Source organism: Triticum dicoccoides, chromosome 2A (assembly GCF_002162155.2).
Source record: "Triticum dicoccoides isolate Atlit2015 ecotype Zavitan chromosome 2A, WEW_v2.0, whole genome shotgun sequence".
Lineage (NCBI taxonomy): Eukaryota > Viridiplantae > Streptophyta > Magnoliopsida > Poales > Poaceae > Triticum > Triticum dicoccoides.
Window position 1 is genome coordinate 738,274,387 of NC_041382.1, and position 20,617 is coordinate 738,295,003.

The window sequence follows — 20,617 nt, forward strand, 5'->3', positions numbered from 1 at the left end:
TGTTTGTCTAATTAAAGCAGACAGCTGATTAGTTAAAATCCTTAATCGTGGCTGGTGTTTGATGCCTTAAATCTGGCAAGGTCATAGCGCACGCGGCCTAATGAGTTGATGGAGATCTAGAAGTAATCAAATGCTCGATGTAGCTGATAGAATATCTCATCGAGCCTCCGAAGCATCTAGCCAGCTACTACTAGCTAGATTTCGTTTTTTTTTAAAAGAACCGGTGTATCACCGGCATTCATATATTAAGAGGAGAGAGGCGGGAAATATGATCATGATCAAGTGATCATGGTGGATTACAAGACTTTGGCTAGATTTCATTGTTTGCGAAAGGAAAATGGGACAAGAAATGTGAGAAGATCTTCGTCTAAAATGCAGTACATCCATCTGGGTTTAGTAGTTCTTCTCTATTGTGTTCATATTTTCATCATGATTTTAACTGATAAAATAAAAAATATACGTAAAAAACTGATTGGAAACTAGAATAAAATACAAATACAACAATATGTTTTTAGTGACACGTATTATTATTTTGAAGCCAAATATGTGGTCAACTTTGACCTAATTCTTGCCAAAAGAAACTTTGACCCAAAATATAATGAGACTAATAAATCTAGATGGAGAAAGTATGGTACAAGGAAAATGCCTTTTTGTGTATATGACATTTAAAAATGACGGCGTATTTTTACATAAAACTAGCGAAAGTTAGGTAATTTCGGCAACTAATTGCCAACCAACCGTCGGTAGCCTGGTAGGGCGCCCTACGGGAAGAGGTAGCACGATACGGGCGGGCCCAGGTGAAAGCGACAGGGGGCGACGGCCAAAACAGGCCAACCTTTTTTCGATAAAAGGGGCCACATAGCCCCATTTTCAAAATGAAAATAGGAGTCTGGATACAACAAATTCAACACCCCACACATTTTTTTCTCGGACCTGATGCATCACCTCACCAAACTGAAGAACAACCTACATCCTAGACATATAACCACATCTATAGGATGCCAAGCCACCCACTACTGGGAGAGAAACAAACTTTTAACATCTATTACATTTTTGCACATCGGCCAGAATAGTAAAGCAAGTCTGCAATATGAACGCACTACAGAGCCGCCCGATTTCAGGTAGAGACAAAGCACAGTCTTTGAGCAGAAGGATTCCACCCATACGCTCTTCTGTAGATTTCGTTTGCTACCTGAGATAGCCTCTTGGAAACCTCCCTAAGCATTTTTTGCACTCCTTTTTCTGCAGAATCACCCATGAGTCCAATAGAGAACACAGGGTAAATATTACATTGATGGGGTTTGAAAGGAAAACACGTTGAAAACAGGATTTGTTTCTTGTTTTCCAAATTGTCCAGATCAAAGCAGCAGCACCAATAGAAACCACAACCCTATCCTTACCAGAATAGGCTGGTATCCAGTTTTGACAGAGATCGAAGAAAGATAAAGGTAATTTTGGGTTACCCAACGAACCACAAATCACATTCCATAAAAATCTAGCAAAAGAGCATGAAAAGAACAGATGATCAATGCTCTCAGGGACACCGTAAAACTCGCAAAAATTTAATCCTTTCCACCCTCGCCTAGATAAGTTATCCTTGGTTAGGATCCTCCCTTTGATCACTAACCATATAAACACTTTTACCTTTAGAGGCATTCTCAACCTCCAAAGCAGTTTAAAAGGAAAGGCAACCACTCTAGCTATAAGGTAGTGATAAAGCGATTTAACCAAGAAGGATCCAGATTTTGTTAAAAGCCATTTAACTTTGTCAGGCTCCTCTGACAAAGTAACCTGACTACACATATCGAGTAATTCATTCCACATCGTAAGAGTTTCTCCATAAAGACATCTCCTGAATCTAATACAATCAAAATCCTGGTTAAAGACTTTTGCAACAGTAACATGTTGACAGAAAGTTAAATTATACAAGCGAGGGAAAAATTGACAAAGTGGCTTTCTCCCCAGCCATGTGTCCTCCCAAAATCTCGTCTTACAACCATTACCTACCACCCTATGACAGCAAGAATAGAAGATATCCTTTATACTCAACAATCCATTCCAAAAGTGGGAATTACCCGAAGATGATTCACATTGAGCCAAATCTCCTCCTCAAATATTTGGCTCTAATCATCTCCTGCCAATCCCCTTCCTCATTCTCTAATCTCCATAACCACTTACATAAAACGCAGATGTTTTTAATTTCCAAATTAGTAATTCCAAAACCTCCCTGATCTCTAGGTTGGCAGACGTCCAACCACTTGACTAAATGATACTTTCTCACTCCATCCCTCTCTTGCCAAACCATACGAGCACAGACAAAGTCCATTCTCTTACCTACACCTTTAGGTAGTTTAAAAAAAGAAATTAAATGGCTAGGAATATTACTCATACAAGTCTTAGCGAGATTAATCCTATCGCCCATTGAAAGCAAGCCCCCTTGCCAGGTAGCTGCTTTCTTCTCAATTTTCTCTTCAGCTGGTTTCCAATGCGCATTATGCAATTTTTTAAAATGTAAGGGAAGACCAAAATAAGTAAAGGGAAAGTCCCCCACCGCACAAGTGAAAATTTGAGCATATTCTTCTTGTTTCAACAAAGCATCACCAAAGCAATGGATTTCACTTTTTAAAAAGTTAATTTTCAAAGCTGTCAAATGCTCAAACACGCATAGAATGACTTTAAGGTTTCTAGCCCCTTCTAAGTCATCTTCAAAGCAGAAAATTGTATCATCCGCGTATTGTAAAATGGTAAGACCACCCTCATACAATCTAGGCAAAACACCCTTAATAAACCCTTGTTCTTGTGCCCTTTGAACCAGGGTAGCAAGAACATCAGCAGCAAGATTAAACAATAGTGGGGAGAACGGGTCACCCTGCCTCAGTCCTTTCCTAGTAACAAAATAAGGGCCAATCAAGTCATTTAACGTTATAGCTACTTTACCATTATGAATAACCGCTTTCGTTCAATGAATAAATTTATCAGGAAACCCCTTCATTTTCAGCGTACTAAGCATAAAGTCCCAATTAATTTTGTCATAAGCTTTCTCGAAGTCAACCTTAAAAATAACAGCAGAGCATTTAGACTTATGAAGTGAGTGAAGTGTCTCATGCAGAACAACGACATTATCTAAAATATACCGCCCTTTGATAAACGCAGATTGTACCTTAGAAACCGTCTTGTGAGCCATAGCCATAGCTCTATTGTTCAAGACTTTGGTAAATAGTTTAAACGGGACATTGAGCATGCATATAGGTCTATACATTTGAATCCTATCCGCCCCTTGACCCTTATCTAACAAAGTAACCACCCCATAGTTTAGCCTAGAATATCAATCACATCATCATAGAAGTCATGAAAGAGACTCAGCAGATCATTACAAATGAGGTGCCAAAAGGTTTGGAAGAATTCAATAGGCATACCATCGGGACCGGCAGCTCTATTATGCCTCATAGAAAAAACTACCATTTTTATCTCATCCAATGTAAATTTACCAACCAACTTACTTTTGTCCTCATCGGAAAGCATATCTTCTAGAGGAATGTTTAAGGAGACCGGGAGTAAATCAACATGCCCAAAGAGCTTTTTATAAAAATTGGTCGCATATTTAAGGAGCTGCTCATCCCCTTGGATGATCCCCTTAATATCTTTCCTGGTTGAATGTAATTTTTGTACTTCTACGCTTCCTACCGCTAGCTTTAATCATGAAGTACTTTGTGTTACCATCACCCTCCTTAATATCTTTCTCTTTAGACCTCTGGTACCACTTAATCTCCTCTCCCCTAAGGATCATACTCAAATCAGTTTGCAACTGATTTCTCAAAACATAGTCAGCTTCTGAAACTCCAGAGAGCTAACCTCACCATACGCATGTATGAGTTTCCTGTGTGTGTCTGCAAATTTTATTTTATCTCCGAAACGGAGCTACGATGCGACGACATGCTGTCCCTGTACCTCCTCTCGTTTCTCTGTCCCTGTGTTCTCGCAGAGAAACCCTGCGCTCTCTCCATAATTTTCCCATGGCTATTCTTTTCAGATTACTATATGGCTATTCGCAGACTGCTGGTGGTTTGCACCCGTCAGAGTCGCGCAGAAACAGAGTTAATACTAATCAGCAAAGAACCAAAGGCATGGACTGGTGAACTGTTTTAAACAGGGTGGGTGATGGTGATGAATGTACATGTACTCTACATGTCACTGCTCCAAGATGCTCATCCAGCCCTGCCGTGTTACAGACTCAGAGTGGTCCATCACATCAAAACCGCAAGCAACCGACGCGGAATCCCCTTCCCCACACCACCAGCCCGGTCCCTCCCGAGCTCAAGCTCTGTTCCTCTCTCGCGCGCGGCCATTTTGGTTCACTTTGCGGCGCGATCTCTACTATGCAATGCACGTGCACTCGCTAGGCTTCAACCAACGCGCACCAGCTTCGTCTTCCTCGCGCATCCCTGGCGGTTTGTTTCTTCTAATCAGCAGTTAATTTGTACTCGTGGCGAGACCCGAGAGAAAGAAGCGGCGAGGAGAAATGGAATGGGCGGTCCGTCGTAAGCTGGCGCATGCATGCAGCTCCCGTCCTGACAGATTTGGGCTCTGCAACCGCCGCGTCCACGTTTCGCAAGCGTTTTGCTCGTGCTCATCACTGTGGGCTTTAATTGCTCGCTGCAGGCTACGGCTGGAGCTGGATGCGGATGTATCTGTACGCTACAGCTCATCACTGTGGGCTGTGCGCCTGTGCCGTAGTATGCAGCGGCGCATCCAAGGGGCAGGCTTGGATGGGCTCAAGCCTGCCCTCCAAAATCGAACAATTTTTTTTTACTACTACTCATCACAGCAGCCCAGCCCAGAAAACACAGGCCCATCTACTCAGCAGTCAGCCCAGCCCCTGTAAACGCTGGTGTCGAGCAACCAATTCGAGCGTGCTGCAACACATCTCGACGCCTTACCCAGCCACAGCTCCGCCGCACCGCACCGCAACCCTAGCCGCCGCCGGAGCACGCCGCGACGCCGTCGACGGAGAGCACGCCGTGACGCCGTCCAGGGAGTTCACGCCGCGAGGACGCCCACGAAGAGCAGCACGGTACGCCGCGACGCCGTCGACGGAGCACACAGCCAGGGCGCCACCGACGCCGCCGGAGCCAGCCGTTGGGACCTCACCGGCCGTTCGTGGAGCCCACCGGCCATCCGCAGAGCCCTGCGTCAAGGGATCGACTGCTCGGGGCGCTGGCTCATCAGGTCCAGTTAAGAGGTTATTTTTCTCCTACCCAACGCTGCTCATACCATTGTTTTTTGCAGAAATCCAATAGCATAGTTGGCCTGGGCTTCTAGTCATAATCTGTGAGTTATTTCTCTGTTTTTTGTAGAAATGAAAAGAAAGACTTTGAACAATTGGTTTGCAAGCACTTCAAACACCCCCCGTGGCAACTTCATCTGTTGAGCGAATTTTTTCAGCTATGAAGATCATCAAAACAGATTTGCGCAATAAGATCTCGGATGATTGGCTCAATGACTTAATGGTGTGCTATTGTGAGAAAAGGATATTCAAAAGTATTCATGATGATCAGATCATGATACAATTCCAGAAAAAGAGTGATCGGAAAGCTCACCTGCCTCGTGAGTATAATGTGATTGCTTAAGAGTTTTCTAGTTCTAGTACAACTTTGTATACAACTGTTTCGTCGCAATAAACTAGCTACTTTTGGACAGATGGCATGGCGCTTGGGATCTGAAGCATATAATCTATATAGTTCTACAGTAGCATTGGTTAGAAGCAAAACCGGCATCATTGGTTTCGTCTTCCTTTTTGTTGCTTCTGTAGTACTTTATCTATTGCTGTGTGAATTGTATGCTTTGGAATCGAAAGTTTGTGGTATGACCAAATATGTTACTACTTACTAGTATTGCTGTTGTAAAATATCATATCGTTTCAGGCTCATATTTGGCACGTGTTGGCTGTTTAAATTGACCATACCAATTTTTACCTCAAAATTTGATTGCTTCGAAAAAATCTGAGAAAACTCCTGTAAATACTTCATGTGACTACTATAAATCTGGGAAAGTTTGAGCATCTTTGGACAAAGGGATTGATATATTAACTTTGAGCCCCCCCTCCATTTCCTTTCTGGATTCGCCGCTGGTAGTATGTACTCTACTATGGAGTAGTACCTCCGAAAACTTTATAATATGTGCTTGGAAACGAAAGGAACCGTATACCTGCAAACGTACTAGAGACTACAGCAACTCGCGGAGCTTTATTTCGGCCTGTCACTCGCGATTCACAGTAGAAGCAGGGAGCCAGCGCAACGTGTCGTCTATTTGGTCATCCCGTACCACGACCTTTAGGATTAAGAAACGTAGAAATCGACCATTCGCTGCACCCCGCCCATGGCAAAGGGCCAAAGGCAAAGGCAAAGGCAAAGCCGGTCGAACTCCGGTGGACTGTGGGCCGTCGATGGGCGCGGCACGCCTCCCTCCCGTCCCGTGCCCGACCGTAGACGAAGCCGCCGGAGCTGGACGAAGGCGTCCGGTCGTTGTGTGTTGTGTCCACAACGAATCATGACCAGACCAAACGTGAGGGAACTCCGGCCTGGACGCCGATGGAACATCAAGGCCGCCGGACTCCGGCCCGTGAAGACGAGTTGTGTCGCACGCGCGCGCGTTCCATCGTTGACCCGGACCCCCACCGGCACCCAGGCCCGCCCGACACGGAGCGTCTTCGTGGGGAGCGCATGTGTTGTTGCCTTGTTGCTCGCTCCCGAGTCCTGGCCTAGCTAGGACCCTAGGTTAGGTAATCTCCGCCGTACCGTGGAGTACGCCACAAAGCACGTCCAGGCTCTTTGGCTGCACGGGGAAATCGTGGCCACAGTGAGGGCGCGCGCCAAGACCGGATTTGCCGGACTGCCCGTGGTCGGATTTCACCACCAAGTACCAACCGATCTTCTTGTCCTAGCTGCCACAGTATTTCTTTGATTTTAAGAGGATGGTTTACCACTCGTGCGCCCGGGCAAGGTCGATTTCAAATGCTAAGTTGGTGTGCGTACCACAGCTCCATGTAGCGTGATTCTGATCGATGTTGTATCGCTTGATTAGAGCATGTACAACCGATGGTCTTAAACCAACCTCAAATGCCCGGGCAGACAGTCTGGTCAATAACCGGTCAAAAAAGAAAATGACCCAGGCAGGCTCCTCACACCGGCCCTAAACAACTAGGTACCCCTCATATCCCAAGGTCGTTTCAAGTGCGGTCAATGTTTTGCCTCCGATTGCCATGGAAGAGGACCACCATGCCTTTACTCTTTGGATGTCAAACCAATTATCAATGAGCAGCTCAGCCGGAGAGAGCAAAAATGTAAGCATTGCCCAAATAGGAATGGAACAAGACCGAGCAAAACTAGCATGGCCCAAATACGGGTGAGGGGGGGAGGTAACCAAACATGAGGTGTGTGGCTCTGTGGCCATTCTTGACCATGGAAATGACCGTGCGCACAAAATTCACTTATCACGATTTGCCGAATGAAGTATTTAAGCTACGGTGGTGCTAGGTATTTCAGATTGGCATTTTCATGACCATTCTGTTTACTCTTATAAATTGAGCGACAAACACTGACGGTATGAACTTGATGTATTGAGCTCTCAAAATATGGTATCCGGAACATCTTCATTTATATGCACATCTTTACAAAGATCCCGAAGGAAGAAAAATTCCATAAGATGTCCCGCCTTTCACCCGTTGCCAGTGGTTCGATCCATCAATCGAGAGAGCAATATACCTCCAAATGATATATATCACGCTTTGCGAGCATTATCGCGTCGATCACCTACCTGCATGTCAACCAGGTAGGTCCACTAAGCGGAAGCATTCCTAGCGGTTTTAGGAAGCTTCTCTAACTGGTTTGGGAAGCTTCCATCTGGTTTTAGAAAGCATCCGGATGGTTTTTTCTTTGCCTGTTTTTTTTTTGCTTCCTGGCGTTTTCTTTTCTTTTTTGGTATAACCTTTCCTCTTCCTTTTCTTTTGTAAATTCACCAATATTTTTTTTTGCATTTTTGAACTTTTATAAAATTCAAGAACATTTCCTTTAGTTTGAATGCACTCGCATTATTTAAAATTTTTGAACCCTTCTCAAATTCTCAAACATACTGTTAAAATTTCTGAACACTTTCAAAATCCACGAACGCTAATGAATCGGTGAACATTTTTTATAATACATGAATATTTTCTACTTCATGAACATTTTTAATTCCATGAACATCTTTTGAATTTGTGAAGTTTTTAAAATTCCACAAACAATTTTTGAATTCATGAATCTATTTTCAATACGTGAGCATTTTCCTTAAATTCGTGAACATTTAGTAAAATCCATGAACTTCTCTGAATTCTCGAATATTATATGAATTTTGAACTTTATTTCAAATCCGCTAATATTTTTTAAATTCAGATACATTTATTTCAAATTCATGTGCATTAAGTGAACATTTTTTAATATTCAGGCATTTTTGAACTGCAAGTGTTTTTCATATCCATGAAAAGTTTTCTAAATCCGTGCTTTTTTTAAATCATCAATTTTATTTAATTAAAATGAAACCACTTGAAATAAAAAATATGAAGTGATAAAAATGATTTGAAAGTAATTCGCTGTACGGTCGCTAGGGGGGAGACTCACCTCCATCATGGAACGGGAAGATGGTTCCCCCCACCTCTCCTCTGGCGACCTCTAAGGCGATCCATGGCTTCTCCAGCAAGATGCTTGTAATCCTAAAGGATCTTTTCCGCGGCAAGAGTGTTCGAGTCTCGTTGATTTATATAAGGGTCTGGCGCGTGCCATCTTGGAAAGGCTCGTTTATTATGAAAGAACATTTGGAATGGGGATATTATTATGAAAGCTTTTCCTGAACTTCACTCATTTTCTTATGAAGATAACATCTGCATTACGCAGGCTAAACACTCCATTATGATTACAACATGTTCCAAATGCCTCTATCTGTTGAGGCCCAGCAGCAATTCCATCGGATGCCTATACTTCTGGATAATGCGAGCTCACATACTGAACATGACAAATGGAAATTCTTATGGGGCCAGGAATGTTTTAGTACCAAGAAGGTATATACTGCACTGATGGGAAATAATACTCCACCTGCCCCTTTTGAATGGATCTGGAAATCTTGTTATCTCCCTATAAACACATGTTTTTCAGCTGACTTTTTTTAGGCAAGTTTTTGAGCTGACTGATGTTAAATAAATGATTCGACGCTCATGCTGTGCTGGCCGGGCTGGCAGGCCCGAGCACGACGCGGCCCGTGCCGTGCTGGCCCGACCCGGCCCAAGTCTCAGTACTACCCACCACCCTCCGAATCAGATCATCATCACTCTCGAACTCTGCCGTAGTGTAGCACAGCACACTCCCGCGGTCCCACCAGCTCAACTCAAGTCGGTAGATCCGTCCAGCCGCCAGCGCCCCCACGCCATTCTCCGCCGACGAGAGCTCCGCCGCAGATTTGCTCCCCCGGATCTGCTGCCGAGATGGTACTTTTCTTCCTTCCCCCAACTCTCCCCGAGCGCCCCGCGCGTTCTTGGATAAGCCAAACACGCCGCGTCTCTTCAGCTTTAGCAGAGCATCCGGTGCGCGTCGATTTTCTTTTGGCGAGATTAGTGTAGCATAGCTATGGTGGTCAAATGCGGTATGGTTGGCCAGTAGAAATGTTGAACACGACTGGCTTGCAGGTCCTATCTGTAACTGAATTTGCTATGTGGACGGCAGCTGGTCAGTATTCACCAATCATACAATTTGGGAGCAAGATTTGGTGAAGTTTTCTCCGGTTTGCCTGGAGGATTATGTTTTCCGCCTCGCCCGGGTAGTTTCAGCTTAAAATGGCAGATAGTAGTTTGTAGCATAGAAATGAGAGATAATTTCACATGTTTGCTTTGTTTAGAGCTGCAAGTTAAAAGGCAGAGGAGAGTTCCTGAAGTCACAGCATATTTATCATGTAATTTGCTTCCCAAATGATGGCTATTAATGGTAGTGTTATGGTCCTTTTTAGGATAGAGAAGCCAAGAAAGAAGGTTTCAGGAAGTATCTTGAATCCAGCGGCGTGCTCGATACTCTCACGAAAGGTTTGGCGTTATGTGAAGTGCGTATATCTTTGTAAATTGCGGTCACGCACTGGCTAATTATGTCTACTTCTTATGATGTTGCAGCTCTTGTTGCGTTGTATGAGGAGAACGACAAGCCATCATCTGCAGTCGAGTGAGTTGAATTGAATTTTGGCATGTTTATTTTCTTGACCGATATAGTAAAGGAGTGATTCTTGTAATTGAAGCCTGGTTGGGTAGCTCTTACTTTGCTTAAAATGACAGCAAAATAATGTGTGTGGGTCGATATTCATGCTAGGACTAAGCATGCTCATATATCTCAGGTTTGTTCAGCAGAAATTGGGTGGTCCATCGATTTCCGACTATGAAAAGCTCAAAGCCGAGAAGTTGGATTTGCAACTGAAGTATAATGAGCTTTTAGAGACTCACAAGGAAACAAGTAGACAGGTAAACATGCTATCATGTGTGCAAAATACTCCTAATGCCATCAAGGAGTACAGATTATGCAATGCCACTTTACCTATTTACATGGGAGTCTCAGCTTCTAATGCATATTTGGATATCATAAAGTTGTGAAATAGCTAGGTAACTATTCCACATAGCTAACATTAGGACAGCTGAATGGTGGGCTGGGCTGTGTGCGGTGTGGTGTGCTCTTTCCACTGGAATATCAGTATTCAGTACAAGCTGCTTTACTTGTTAAGTAGTTATTCACAAAGCTACAGAAAAATAAGTTCTGTTAGATTAAATAGTTTTCTTAGATCATCTAGATGGAAATAGTTGCCTTACCATTTCCAGTCGAAGCAAAGTTTACATTTGAAGGATGAACTGCCGGAGATGGTCTTGTTAGAAATTGGACCCAACCATTAATATACATTTCTCTTTGCAGTTGGAAGAACTTAAGAATTTGAAGATCGACGCACCTTGGAACTAATGGAACCAACAGGTGTTGACATAGTAGGTGTCACCAAGCAAATATATATGCCTCTTCAGTTTGGATCACCAAGTCATGTAAAAAAGAAACATTTCTTGGCTAAACTTTGCCAACCATGTGATGTAATGCATTATACGCTCCTTAGTCCCTTTGAATGACGTGCGTGTTCCACTCAAGACCAGAAGTACCAACACCTTCATGGTCACAGCTGAACTTCAGCACTATGATTCTTACTGAAGAGTGGAATCAACTCCAAGTATAATATTTGATGTTGTAGAGCAGTGCTACTGTTTGTGTTGTAACATATTTTTTCTTCCATGTATAAATCACCTGGTCAATAGCTAAAATTGCCAGGTCAAGATGTTTATAACTTCCCATTTTTGGTTATGTACATAGTTTGAAAATTTTCCATGTGTAAAAATAGAAATGAGCCATGGCCTAAATAACATTTGCCATGAGTGACAAAAGCAATGAAGGGAGATTGTCAACATAATACAGTATATTAGGAGTATATAAGAAACAGAAAACGACAGTAAAAACAGAGAGGGTGCATTTTTGGTGAGGGCGTTGACAGCAACCTCCTTTCTCTCTCATGTCTATAAAATCATCATCACCAATAGCCCCACAATTCCTAATATGCAGAAAATGATACACGAAAAAGCACGGAAAAATTACAGCCTACAGGAGTTGAATACATAAATAAATATCATTGTGTACCCTGGGGATTCTGCGCACCCTGGGTATCACCCCCATCGAGATGAAGGCCTACCACGACATGTTCCGAGATGAAGGGCTACCACGACATGTTCGCAGCACCAATTCCACTGTCTCTGCTCAAGGCCATCGCTGCCCTGGTTGATCGTGAGATCCCTGCGTGCTTCGCCCCCTCGGCGCGCGATGCTGTGGCCTGCAAAAGCTAGGCCTGCCGGTCCGTCCATCGTCGATCCTTGTCCATGGATCACGGCCTTAAGATTGCAGTTTGGGATGTTCGCAGCCTTAATTCGCGCGCTAGGCGCAGTGCCATGCGCTCGCTGCTGTGTACTACTGGCGCCTTCATTGTATGCCTACAAGAAACTAAGATGGCATTGGTCTACTCGCGACATCCTCGGGTCCGAATTTGAGAACTACACCTACCTCCTGGCCGACGGCACACGAGGTGGCATCATCCTCGCCTGGAAGAGCGGGGCTGTCACAATCTCGGACCCCTTGTTCACCCAGAACGCGCTCACAGCCAGGGTGTCCGCGGCCAATGGGACGCTGTGGTGGCTGACGACGGTCTACGGACCTCATGTTGATGCTGACAAAATCCTTTTCCTGCAGGAATTGCGTGACATACGTGCTGTGATTTCAATCGCATCTACCGAGCCGACGACAAAAACAATGGTGGTCTAAACCGCCGCATGATGGGTAGATTTCGCCCTGCCATCAATGACCTCGAATTGAAGGAGATATACCTCAACGGACGCTGCTTCACTTGGTCGAACGAGCAATCGCCGCCTACGCTGGTGCACCTCGACCGCGTTCTCTGCACATCCGATTGGGAAGACGCACACGGCGAGTGCCATCTTTGTTGCCTTGCTTCGGTCGTGTCAGACCACTGTTCGCTGCTGTTGGACTGCTCCCCCATGCCGACGGCCCACAAGCGCTTCCACTTCGACGATTATTGGTTGCGACTGGACGACTTCCATGACATCGTCGCTGTGGCTTGGGGCTCGGTGCACGACCACGATCCCTTTCAACAGCTGGTCAAACGCCTTCAAGCCATGGCCCACCGCCTCACGGGTTGCTGCGCCAAGTCCACGGGCAACATTCGGGACAAGCTTGCCATCTCCCGCGAGCTGATCTCCCACTTCGACAAGACCCTTGAGGATCGTGTGCTCTCGCCCCCGGAGGATTGGTTGCAAAAGCAGCTCAAGCTCGCCTACCTTGGCATGGCATCCATGGAGCGCACGATCGCTAGACAGCAAGCCCGCATATCGACCCTCAAAGACGGCGATGCCAGCACAAGCTTCTTCCACTGACAATGCTCTTACCGCCTGCAGAAGAACTGTGTGCATAGCCTCACCGCGGACGGGCATGTGCTCAGAGATCATGAGGATACGTCCCATGCGACATTCTCGCACTTCGACGACTTGCTGGGTACTGTCGTGGCCAGGGATCACACCCTGGACCTTTCCCAGGTCATCGCACCCGGCGCCCTAGCATGCCTAGAAGTGCCTTTCAGCCTGGAGGAGATATGGGAGTCTGTCAAGCGCATGCCGGCGCGCAAGGAGCCTAGGCCGGACGACTTTACCATGGAATTCTTGCGCGCTTACTAGAGCGTCATTGGGCAGGACATCCTTGATGTTTTCGAGCTGCTCTACATGTTGCGCGGGCGCGGGTTCAGCAAGCTTAACCAAGCTCTGCTAACCTTGCTGCCCAAACGCGCAGACGCCCACAAGCTCGGCGATTACCGCCCTATTTTCTTGATTCACATTGTGGCCAAGATCTTCGCGAAGGTCCTATCGTTGCTCCTTGCTCCCAAGCTCGACACTGCTGTCAGCCGCAACCAGAACGTGTTCATCGTCGGATGTAGCCTCCACGACAACTTCATTCTACTCTGGCAATCTCTCAAGCTGCTGCATCAACTTGGCGCACCTAGAATCATGCTCAAGCTCGACCTCACGCGCGCCTTCAGCTCCATCTCCTGGCCCTTCCTCTTCGAGGTTCTGCGCCAGTATGGGCTTGGGGATTGCTTGAGGGAATGGTCGACCATCCTCCTGTCCACGGACAATACTCGTGTCATGCTCACTGGAGTCCCCAACCCCACGATCTGGCACCACCGCGGACTGCGCCAAGGTGACTCCACCTTCCCGCAGCTCTTCGTGCTGGCGGTGGACACGCTTGGTCGACTAATGCGCTGCGCCCTCCAGGCCGGCATCATGGAGCAGCTCCACCCCCGTCACGCCATCCCGACGATTTCTCCCTACGTTGATGACGTGATTCTCTTTTGCCACGCCACGACTAATAAGGTCTCCGTTGTCAAGGGCATCCTAGGCGTGTTTGGCACGGCTTCTGGACTCCAGGTGAACTACACCAAGAGCTCCGCCATGGTCCTTCATGGCGACGATTCTAGTGCGCACCTGACTGTGCTGCTGGGGTGCCCCGTGGTGGACCTACTGGTCACCTACCTCGGCATCCCGCTCACTACTCGTCGTCCCTCCGCAGCCCAGCCGCAGCCTCTTGTCGACGCGATGGCTGGGCGTCTCCCAACCTGGAAGGCATGGTTGATGAACAAGGCCGGACGGCTGGCGCTTGCCAAGTCGGTGCTCAGTGCGATTCTGATACACTAGCTGCTCGCGCCCGCGCCCCCAAAGAAAACCCTGAAGCAACTCGAGAAGATTCAGCGTGGTTTCCTTTGGGCCGGTCGCGCAGACGCCCATGGCGGTCACTGTCACGTGAATTGGCGTCGGGGTTTCCGCCCGATCGAATATGGTGGCCTAGGTGTCCACGTTCTCGAGCGCACTGGGCTCGCGCTCCGGCTTCGATGGCTCTGGCTTGCGCGCACGGACACTAATCATGCATGGCAGGGACTTGACCTGCAATTCACTCCGGAGGAGCGCGCGCTCTTCTACGCTTCCACGACCATGGCGATCGAGGACGGCACAACCACCCTCTTCTGGGAGGACCGCTGGCTCCGCGACCAATCCGTCCGCGAGCTAGCGCCCATGCTCTATCAGTGCATCCCCAAGAATCGCTAGAAATCGAGAACGGTGGCGGAGGGCATCACCAGCAACAACTAGGCGCGCGACATTCACTGCGCCCTTGGCTTCCACGAGATTGGGCAGTACATGAGGCTATTGCACTTCGTGCAGCATGCCGCGTTGTCCAACGAGCCAGACAAGCTTCTCTGGAGTTGGACGGCCAACGTCGTATACACCGCACAGTCCTGCTACCGGGCCACCTTCCAGGGATCGACGGTCTGCCACTCTTGGAAGCTCATATGGAAGAGTTGAGCGCTGCCGAAAGTGAAATTCTTCTATTGGATGGCAAACCAAGACCGACGCTGGACTGCGAAGCGACTCGCACGCCGCAGCCTGTAGCACCACCCGCGGTGCCTTCTATGCGACCAAGAACCGAAGACAATCCGGCATTTGCTGCTCACGTGCCCTTTCGCTAGGCAAACATGGCACGAGGTCCTCTCTTGGCTGCGCTTGCCGGCACCGGCGCTCGAGCACGACGCCTCGCTCATGGACTGGTGGCTTCACGCGAAGGAATCCACACCGCCAGCGCTCCGCAAGGCGCTGAAATCCACTGCGCTTTTGGTGCCATGGATGATCTGGAAGCATAGGAATGCGTGTGTTCTTGACCATGTGAACCCATCACTCAATGAGCTCGTAGACAGGATCAAGGACGAGACCAGATGCTGGGCAAAGGCTGGGGCTCAAGGGCTGGTCGTTTTGCCATCATCTTGGGATGTCCACTGAGCTGTGTAACATTTGCCTCCTAGGAGGATGTAACTTCCCTATCTTTCCAATGCAATGGAACACAAATGCCCTTTGCGTTTTCTCAAAAAATAAATCAGTTGAGGTAGATACACTTTTGTTTCTTTTATATTGTACGTACTTATTTACATCTCCAATTTTTCTGTAATTATATGAATGGGCGCTGCAATGCAGAGAGTTTACCATCAGCTGTCATAATAGAAAAAGGCTATGCTCGGACAAACATCAAGCCCATTGGACCCAGGAAATAAATCAGTCGACATACTGCTGCACTACTTCCCGACAACCTTATATCAGAACTCACCTATTGGATTATGGCCAGTATATCAATTAGTTCATGCAAATTTGTCTTTCATACTATTTTGTATCTCCATATACTTATTTACCAAAGATGTAGAGGCTTATAAACGAAAAAAGCTGGATTGCTAACTTGGTCCACATAATAATTACATCATCATTATCTCTTTCCAAGGAAGAGTAGAAAGGGAACAAGATCAAGGAGCATCAACCACCCACCTAACGACGGAGTAGCTCCTCTAGAATATTGGGGCGAATGATCTTGAGATGCTTAAAGCCACAGTCAGCGTGACTGCCTTCAAATTTTGAAAAGACTTGAGGAACCTGTAGCATACCTCCTTAAGCTTGTCACAATCATGCTGCTCAGCCAGTGCCAATGTAGTCGCCGCTGTACCTACATCCATGTAGTTGCACAGCATATTCGCGCAAATCAATTTGAGCCTCTCCAAATTGTATCTGTCTGCCGCCACAAACAGATGTTGAGCCATCTCCGTGATTTCACCTTCATCTATATTAGGCAGTGTGTCCGTGTAAATAAAGTGGAGCATCATCTTGAAAACCTTGGCTTCCATGTCATCAATCTGTATACACTTTGCATCATTCTCCATCATGGGGCCGAAGAGCTACGCCATGAACATCGGCGACCGAGCAGCGAGCAGATGCCTATGGGCCACAAAGGCGAAAATGTTTTACGGAACCATGGTTCAGCCGAACTTACGTTCGACACCATTGGTTTCTAAACACTATTCATGAAGATTCATGCATCATTGATTAAAAAATGCAGTTGACATGCATGTCTATTCACGAGGATCCATGCATGGTTGATTAAAAAATGTAGTTGACATGCATGTTACATATCCACATGTAGTAGGATGTTAAATCGTATGGCATAGACCATAGGTTCGGCTGAACCATAGTCCTAAATTACGTCTCTCGCCACAAAGGTCTCCCCGCGGACCTCAAAGGTCACGTCCCCGGACTCCCCGGTCTCCAAAATACGGCCAAGTTGATGAGCCATGTCAGAAGGCGGCACGATCACAAATTCTTGTGTTGTGGGCTGCTTTCGGATGAGCTTGGTGACGCTGACATCGCATCTCACGCTGAAACAATCGTCTTTAAGATGCGCCGACTTTTCCAAATCGGCCCTTGTGATGAATCTGTGAGACGTGATTCCCTGCCCACGCGCACATCATATGGACGTCATGTATGGCGTCGTGTGATTTGGCACCGGTTCGCCCGCCTGGTCCAGCAGGCTAAACCTGCATCTCATCTTGATAGCTCGCTTAGCATCACCATCACCATCATCATCATCATCATCATCAGTATCATAACTATGGCCGACAACATCAGCGTGGTGAAGAAATAGAGAAAAAAGATATACAGTGGGTAGAATCTCTGTCGACACCATCAGGGTAGTAAGAGCATCTCCAGCCGCGCCCCCAACAAGGTCCCCTAGGCGACTTTTCGGTCGCCGGCATCAAAAAATCGGACCAGTCGCGCCCCAAGGGCCCAATTTTCGCCGGCTCGGGCCGAAATTGGCGCCGGCGTGCCCAACCCGAACCCGGCGCGTTGGGGGGCGCTTGGGGGCGCCGGCGTACCGTTTTTGGCGCGAAAGAGCCGCGGGCCCTCCTTGCCAGCGACTCGTCTCGCTTCTCGCCGCTTCGTCGTCCTCATCGCCCCGTTTCCCACGGCGAATCAATGCCAAAGCTGTCGCGCGCTGCCGCGCCGGTCAGCCTTCGCCATTGATGCCTCACGGGCGACGCAGTGAAGGCGTGACGACGCGCGTCCCCGCGCATGCCACGCGTAGACGAGGCTGCCACGCGTGCTCGCGCCGCCTCCGCCTATATAAGCCGACCCCAGCGCGCCGGTGGCACGCACAGAGTCTCCACCGCCGACACGCCCTATCTCCCCTTCCTCCCTCTCCCCTCGCCGTCCCAGTTCGTAGAAATGGCCGAACGATTCCCAGGCGACGGCGCGGCGGTGAACGTGTTCGGCCGTCGCCGCCTTCACGAAAACGAAGCTCGGCTCCTCTACAAGGCTGAGTACCCGGTCCCGCCGGACATGAGGGTGCCCGGGGCGTGGAGAATCAGCGCCGGCGGGTCCCGGTGCCACCACCGCCCATTGGGGCGGCGCGTAGTGCGGAGATCGCGCGTATTCGCGCCTCTCTGCCGCGGGCGGCGAGGGAGGGGCCGCGCTACGTCCCCGACAGCCCGGTCTAGGAGTAGCCCTACTTCCGCCGCTGTCACGCCGAGCAGTTCGAGGCCACCAACGGCGTCGTGCCCTCCGGCAGGCTCAACTCCGAGGGGCGGCGCCGATGGTGGGGCGTGCCCGGCCGCACGCTGGAGGCCGTCCTCGAGTACATCGAGGGTGGCAACACGCCGAGGCTGGAGTACCCCTCCCCGCCGTCCTTCTCTCAACGCCGTGGGAGTTCGTGGACGCCGAGGCGCATGGACCCCGGGGCGTCCTCCTCCTCGTCCGGTCGGTCGACCGGCTCTCCCAGCCTCCGCCCCGTCAAGCCGGAGCCCCAGGAGCCCAGGACACGCCTGTCAGCCGGCGCACCCGCAGCTCCGGTATCCGCATCGCCGACTCCACCCCCGCTTTCGGGCGCCTCGTCCTCGTCGCGCCCAAGCCGGAGCTCAGTCTCCCCCCGGAGTACGAGGAGATAGCCCGGCGCGGCTTCTCCGACGCGAACGCCCTGCGGTGGGCGCGCGACGACTACCTCCGGACGGAGATGACCCGGCAGACCCGGGCCCTGGAGGAGATCGCCGCCCGCAAGCGTGGGCGCGAGGACGAGCACGGCGTCGTGATCCTCGACAGCGACGACGACGAGGACGCCGCCGGACCGTCCAACCCGCCGCGCCAACCGGAGGAGGGTTGCAGCAGGGACGGCGGCCATGACGGAGGCGGCGACGACGACGACAACGACGGCGGCGGCGACTACACGCGGTTCTACAACCTCCACGGCATGTAGAACTGCAAGGGCGGCGGGCGACGAGGAGCGGCGAGGCGAGCGAGACGGCGGGCGGGCCTAGCTAGTAGTGTTTTTTTTAAAATATTTTAAATATGTATGAGCGGGCATGTTTGTGCCGTGTTTGGTTGAATTTGGTTTGAAGTCGCCAAAATATGCATGAACTCGCCGTGTTTGCGCCGTTCAAAAAAATCCCGTGGGCGCCGCGACTGGATGGCATTACGCCCCTAGCGCACGTTTTGCGCCAGTGCGCTCCAGGGAACGATTTTTAGCGCCTCCTGAGGGCCAACCACTAGATATGCTCTAAGCGATGCTCCAGATATGCCCTCCAACGCGTAGGACGCCGGCCGGAATAGCCCTGTAGACGTCGATTCCAAGGGTATAGGAGTAAAGAGTATCCCTGAACTGTGAGCACATGAGACCCGGACATGCCTTGCGCAACAATGGTCGACGCTGTGCGCGGCGGTGTGTCGCCGACAGCCGCGGAAGAAATAAAAATTATAGTCTTCAATGACATGACCATATTTTGCTGCATCATTGAGATAGACTATCACTCTCAATTTTTTCCTGAAATCATGAACATTTTTTTGAACTCATGCACATATGTGAAATCGTGAACATTTTTCAAATTCATGAACACTTCTACAAATTTTTAAACATTTTCTTAAATTAAGAATATTTTTTGAATACGTGAACATTTTATACTATTTGCAAACATTTTTTAAAAGATGAACATTTTATTTTTTATTTTTTCTAGAGTATTACTACTCAAATTTCAACCATATATGCCACTCAAAATTCCCTTCTCCCAAAAATTTCACGGCTATTTAATTGAACATTAGTTGTCTGTCAAGAGACAGTTGAAAAGATGATTTTATCCATGGCCATCAGGTGCATTGCCATCTGGTGTTCATGGCACACTATCTGAAATCTTCCTAGTCAAACGATGCATGTAAACAAAAAACAAAAAAGAACCCACCCGACCCCGTCCTTCCCAAATCCTCCCGCCGTCACCGCCAACTGCTCATCGTGCCGCCGCCATCCCTCGCCGTCGAGACCCAGCACACTGCAACCGCAATCTGCACCAGCGCGCCGCCACCGCGGACTTCTCCAGCGTGCCGCCGTCGCGAACTTCCCGGTCTCCAGCCCCAGGTCCTCGTCCTCCGACCTCCCAAACCCTGGCTACCCGTTGCCCTTCCTGGTACGCTGCCCCCACCCTCCCGCACCCTACATCCACTATCCCGCCGCCGGCCACGGATCCCTCCGGCGGGCCCCATCCCCGCCCCTCCGGCCTTCTTCCACAGACCTGGCGGCGTCCTTCTTCGACAGAGCCGGCCTTCTCCTCATCCCACCACCCCGCTCGCCGCCCGAGCAGCAGTACGTCGCCGTCTGAGCCCCCGTGCACGGCCACTGCTTTCCCTGGCGTCGTGCCCCGCCCCAACCCGCCGTCCCGGACGACCGCCTCAAACTCACAGTCACCCTGCCCGAGCCCCATCGCCGCGTGCACCCTGCCTCTCGCTGCCCCTTCTACTCGCGCCACCAATGTCCTTCCCTGCTGCTGCCGTTAGATGAGGAACTCCAAACATCGCTGGATCCAGGATAGCGCGAGCCCGTGGCGAGGAGTTGCTGCGTGTGCGTGATGCTCTGCTGCCTCCACCCTACATCATACCCAGCGGCCGTCGAGCTCGCCGTTCGGCCGTATCTTTGGTCTGGACACGGCCTGGACCTGGAGCATGGCCTGGAGCAATGGCGCCGCTGTCCGAGGCCCGCGGGTTCAATCCCTTCTCCTGTTGGCAATTGAACTGCAGTTCACGGGGCAGTAGAACCGCCTGTGGGGCTCGCGTCCATTCTCTCGT

General features: G+C 49.1%; 1 protein-coding gene and 1 long non-coding RNA gene across 2 annotated transcripts; both read left to right on the top strand.

Moving 5' to 3' along the window:
* Positions 1-4,888: 4,888 nt before the first annotated feature.
* LOC119352167 lies at positions 4,889-5,910 on the top strand. Its single transcript, XR_005170129.1, has 3 exons — positions 4,889-5,239; positions 5,355-5,604; positions 5,698-5,910. It is a non-coding gene; the product is annotated as an uncharacterized LOC119352167 (long non-coding RNA).
* A 3,460-nt stretch (positions 5,911-9,370) lies between these two features.
* LOC119352168 (c-Myc-binding protein homolog) lies at positions 9,371-11,399 on the top strand. The gene is made up of 5 exons (XM_037618884.1): positions 9,371-9,511; positions 10,027-10,099; positions 10,184-10,232; positions 10,402-10,525; positions 10,968-11,399. Exons 1-5 carry the CDS (start codon positions 9,509-9,511, stop codon positions 11,010-11,012), a joined length of 294 nt encoding a protein of 97 aa, XP_037474781.1. The 5' UTR covers positions 9,371-9,508; the 3' UTR covers positions 11,013-11,399.
* Positions 11,400-20,617: the final 9,218 nt, after the last annotated feature.

Excerpts from the sequence above, each read along its gene's own strand:
- LOC119352168 (XM_037618884.1), top strand. Across the intron at positions 10,100-10,183 it reads GCTCGATACTCTCACGAAAG|CTCTTGTTGCGTTGTATGAG; the intron begins GTTTGGCGTTAT and ends ATGATGTTGCAG. Across the intron at positions 10,233-10,401 it reads AAGCCATCATCTGCAGTCGA|GTTTGTTCAGCAGAAATTGG; the intron begins GTGAGTTGAATT and ends CATATATCTCAG.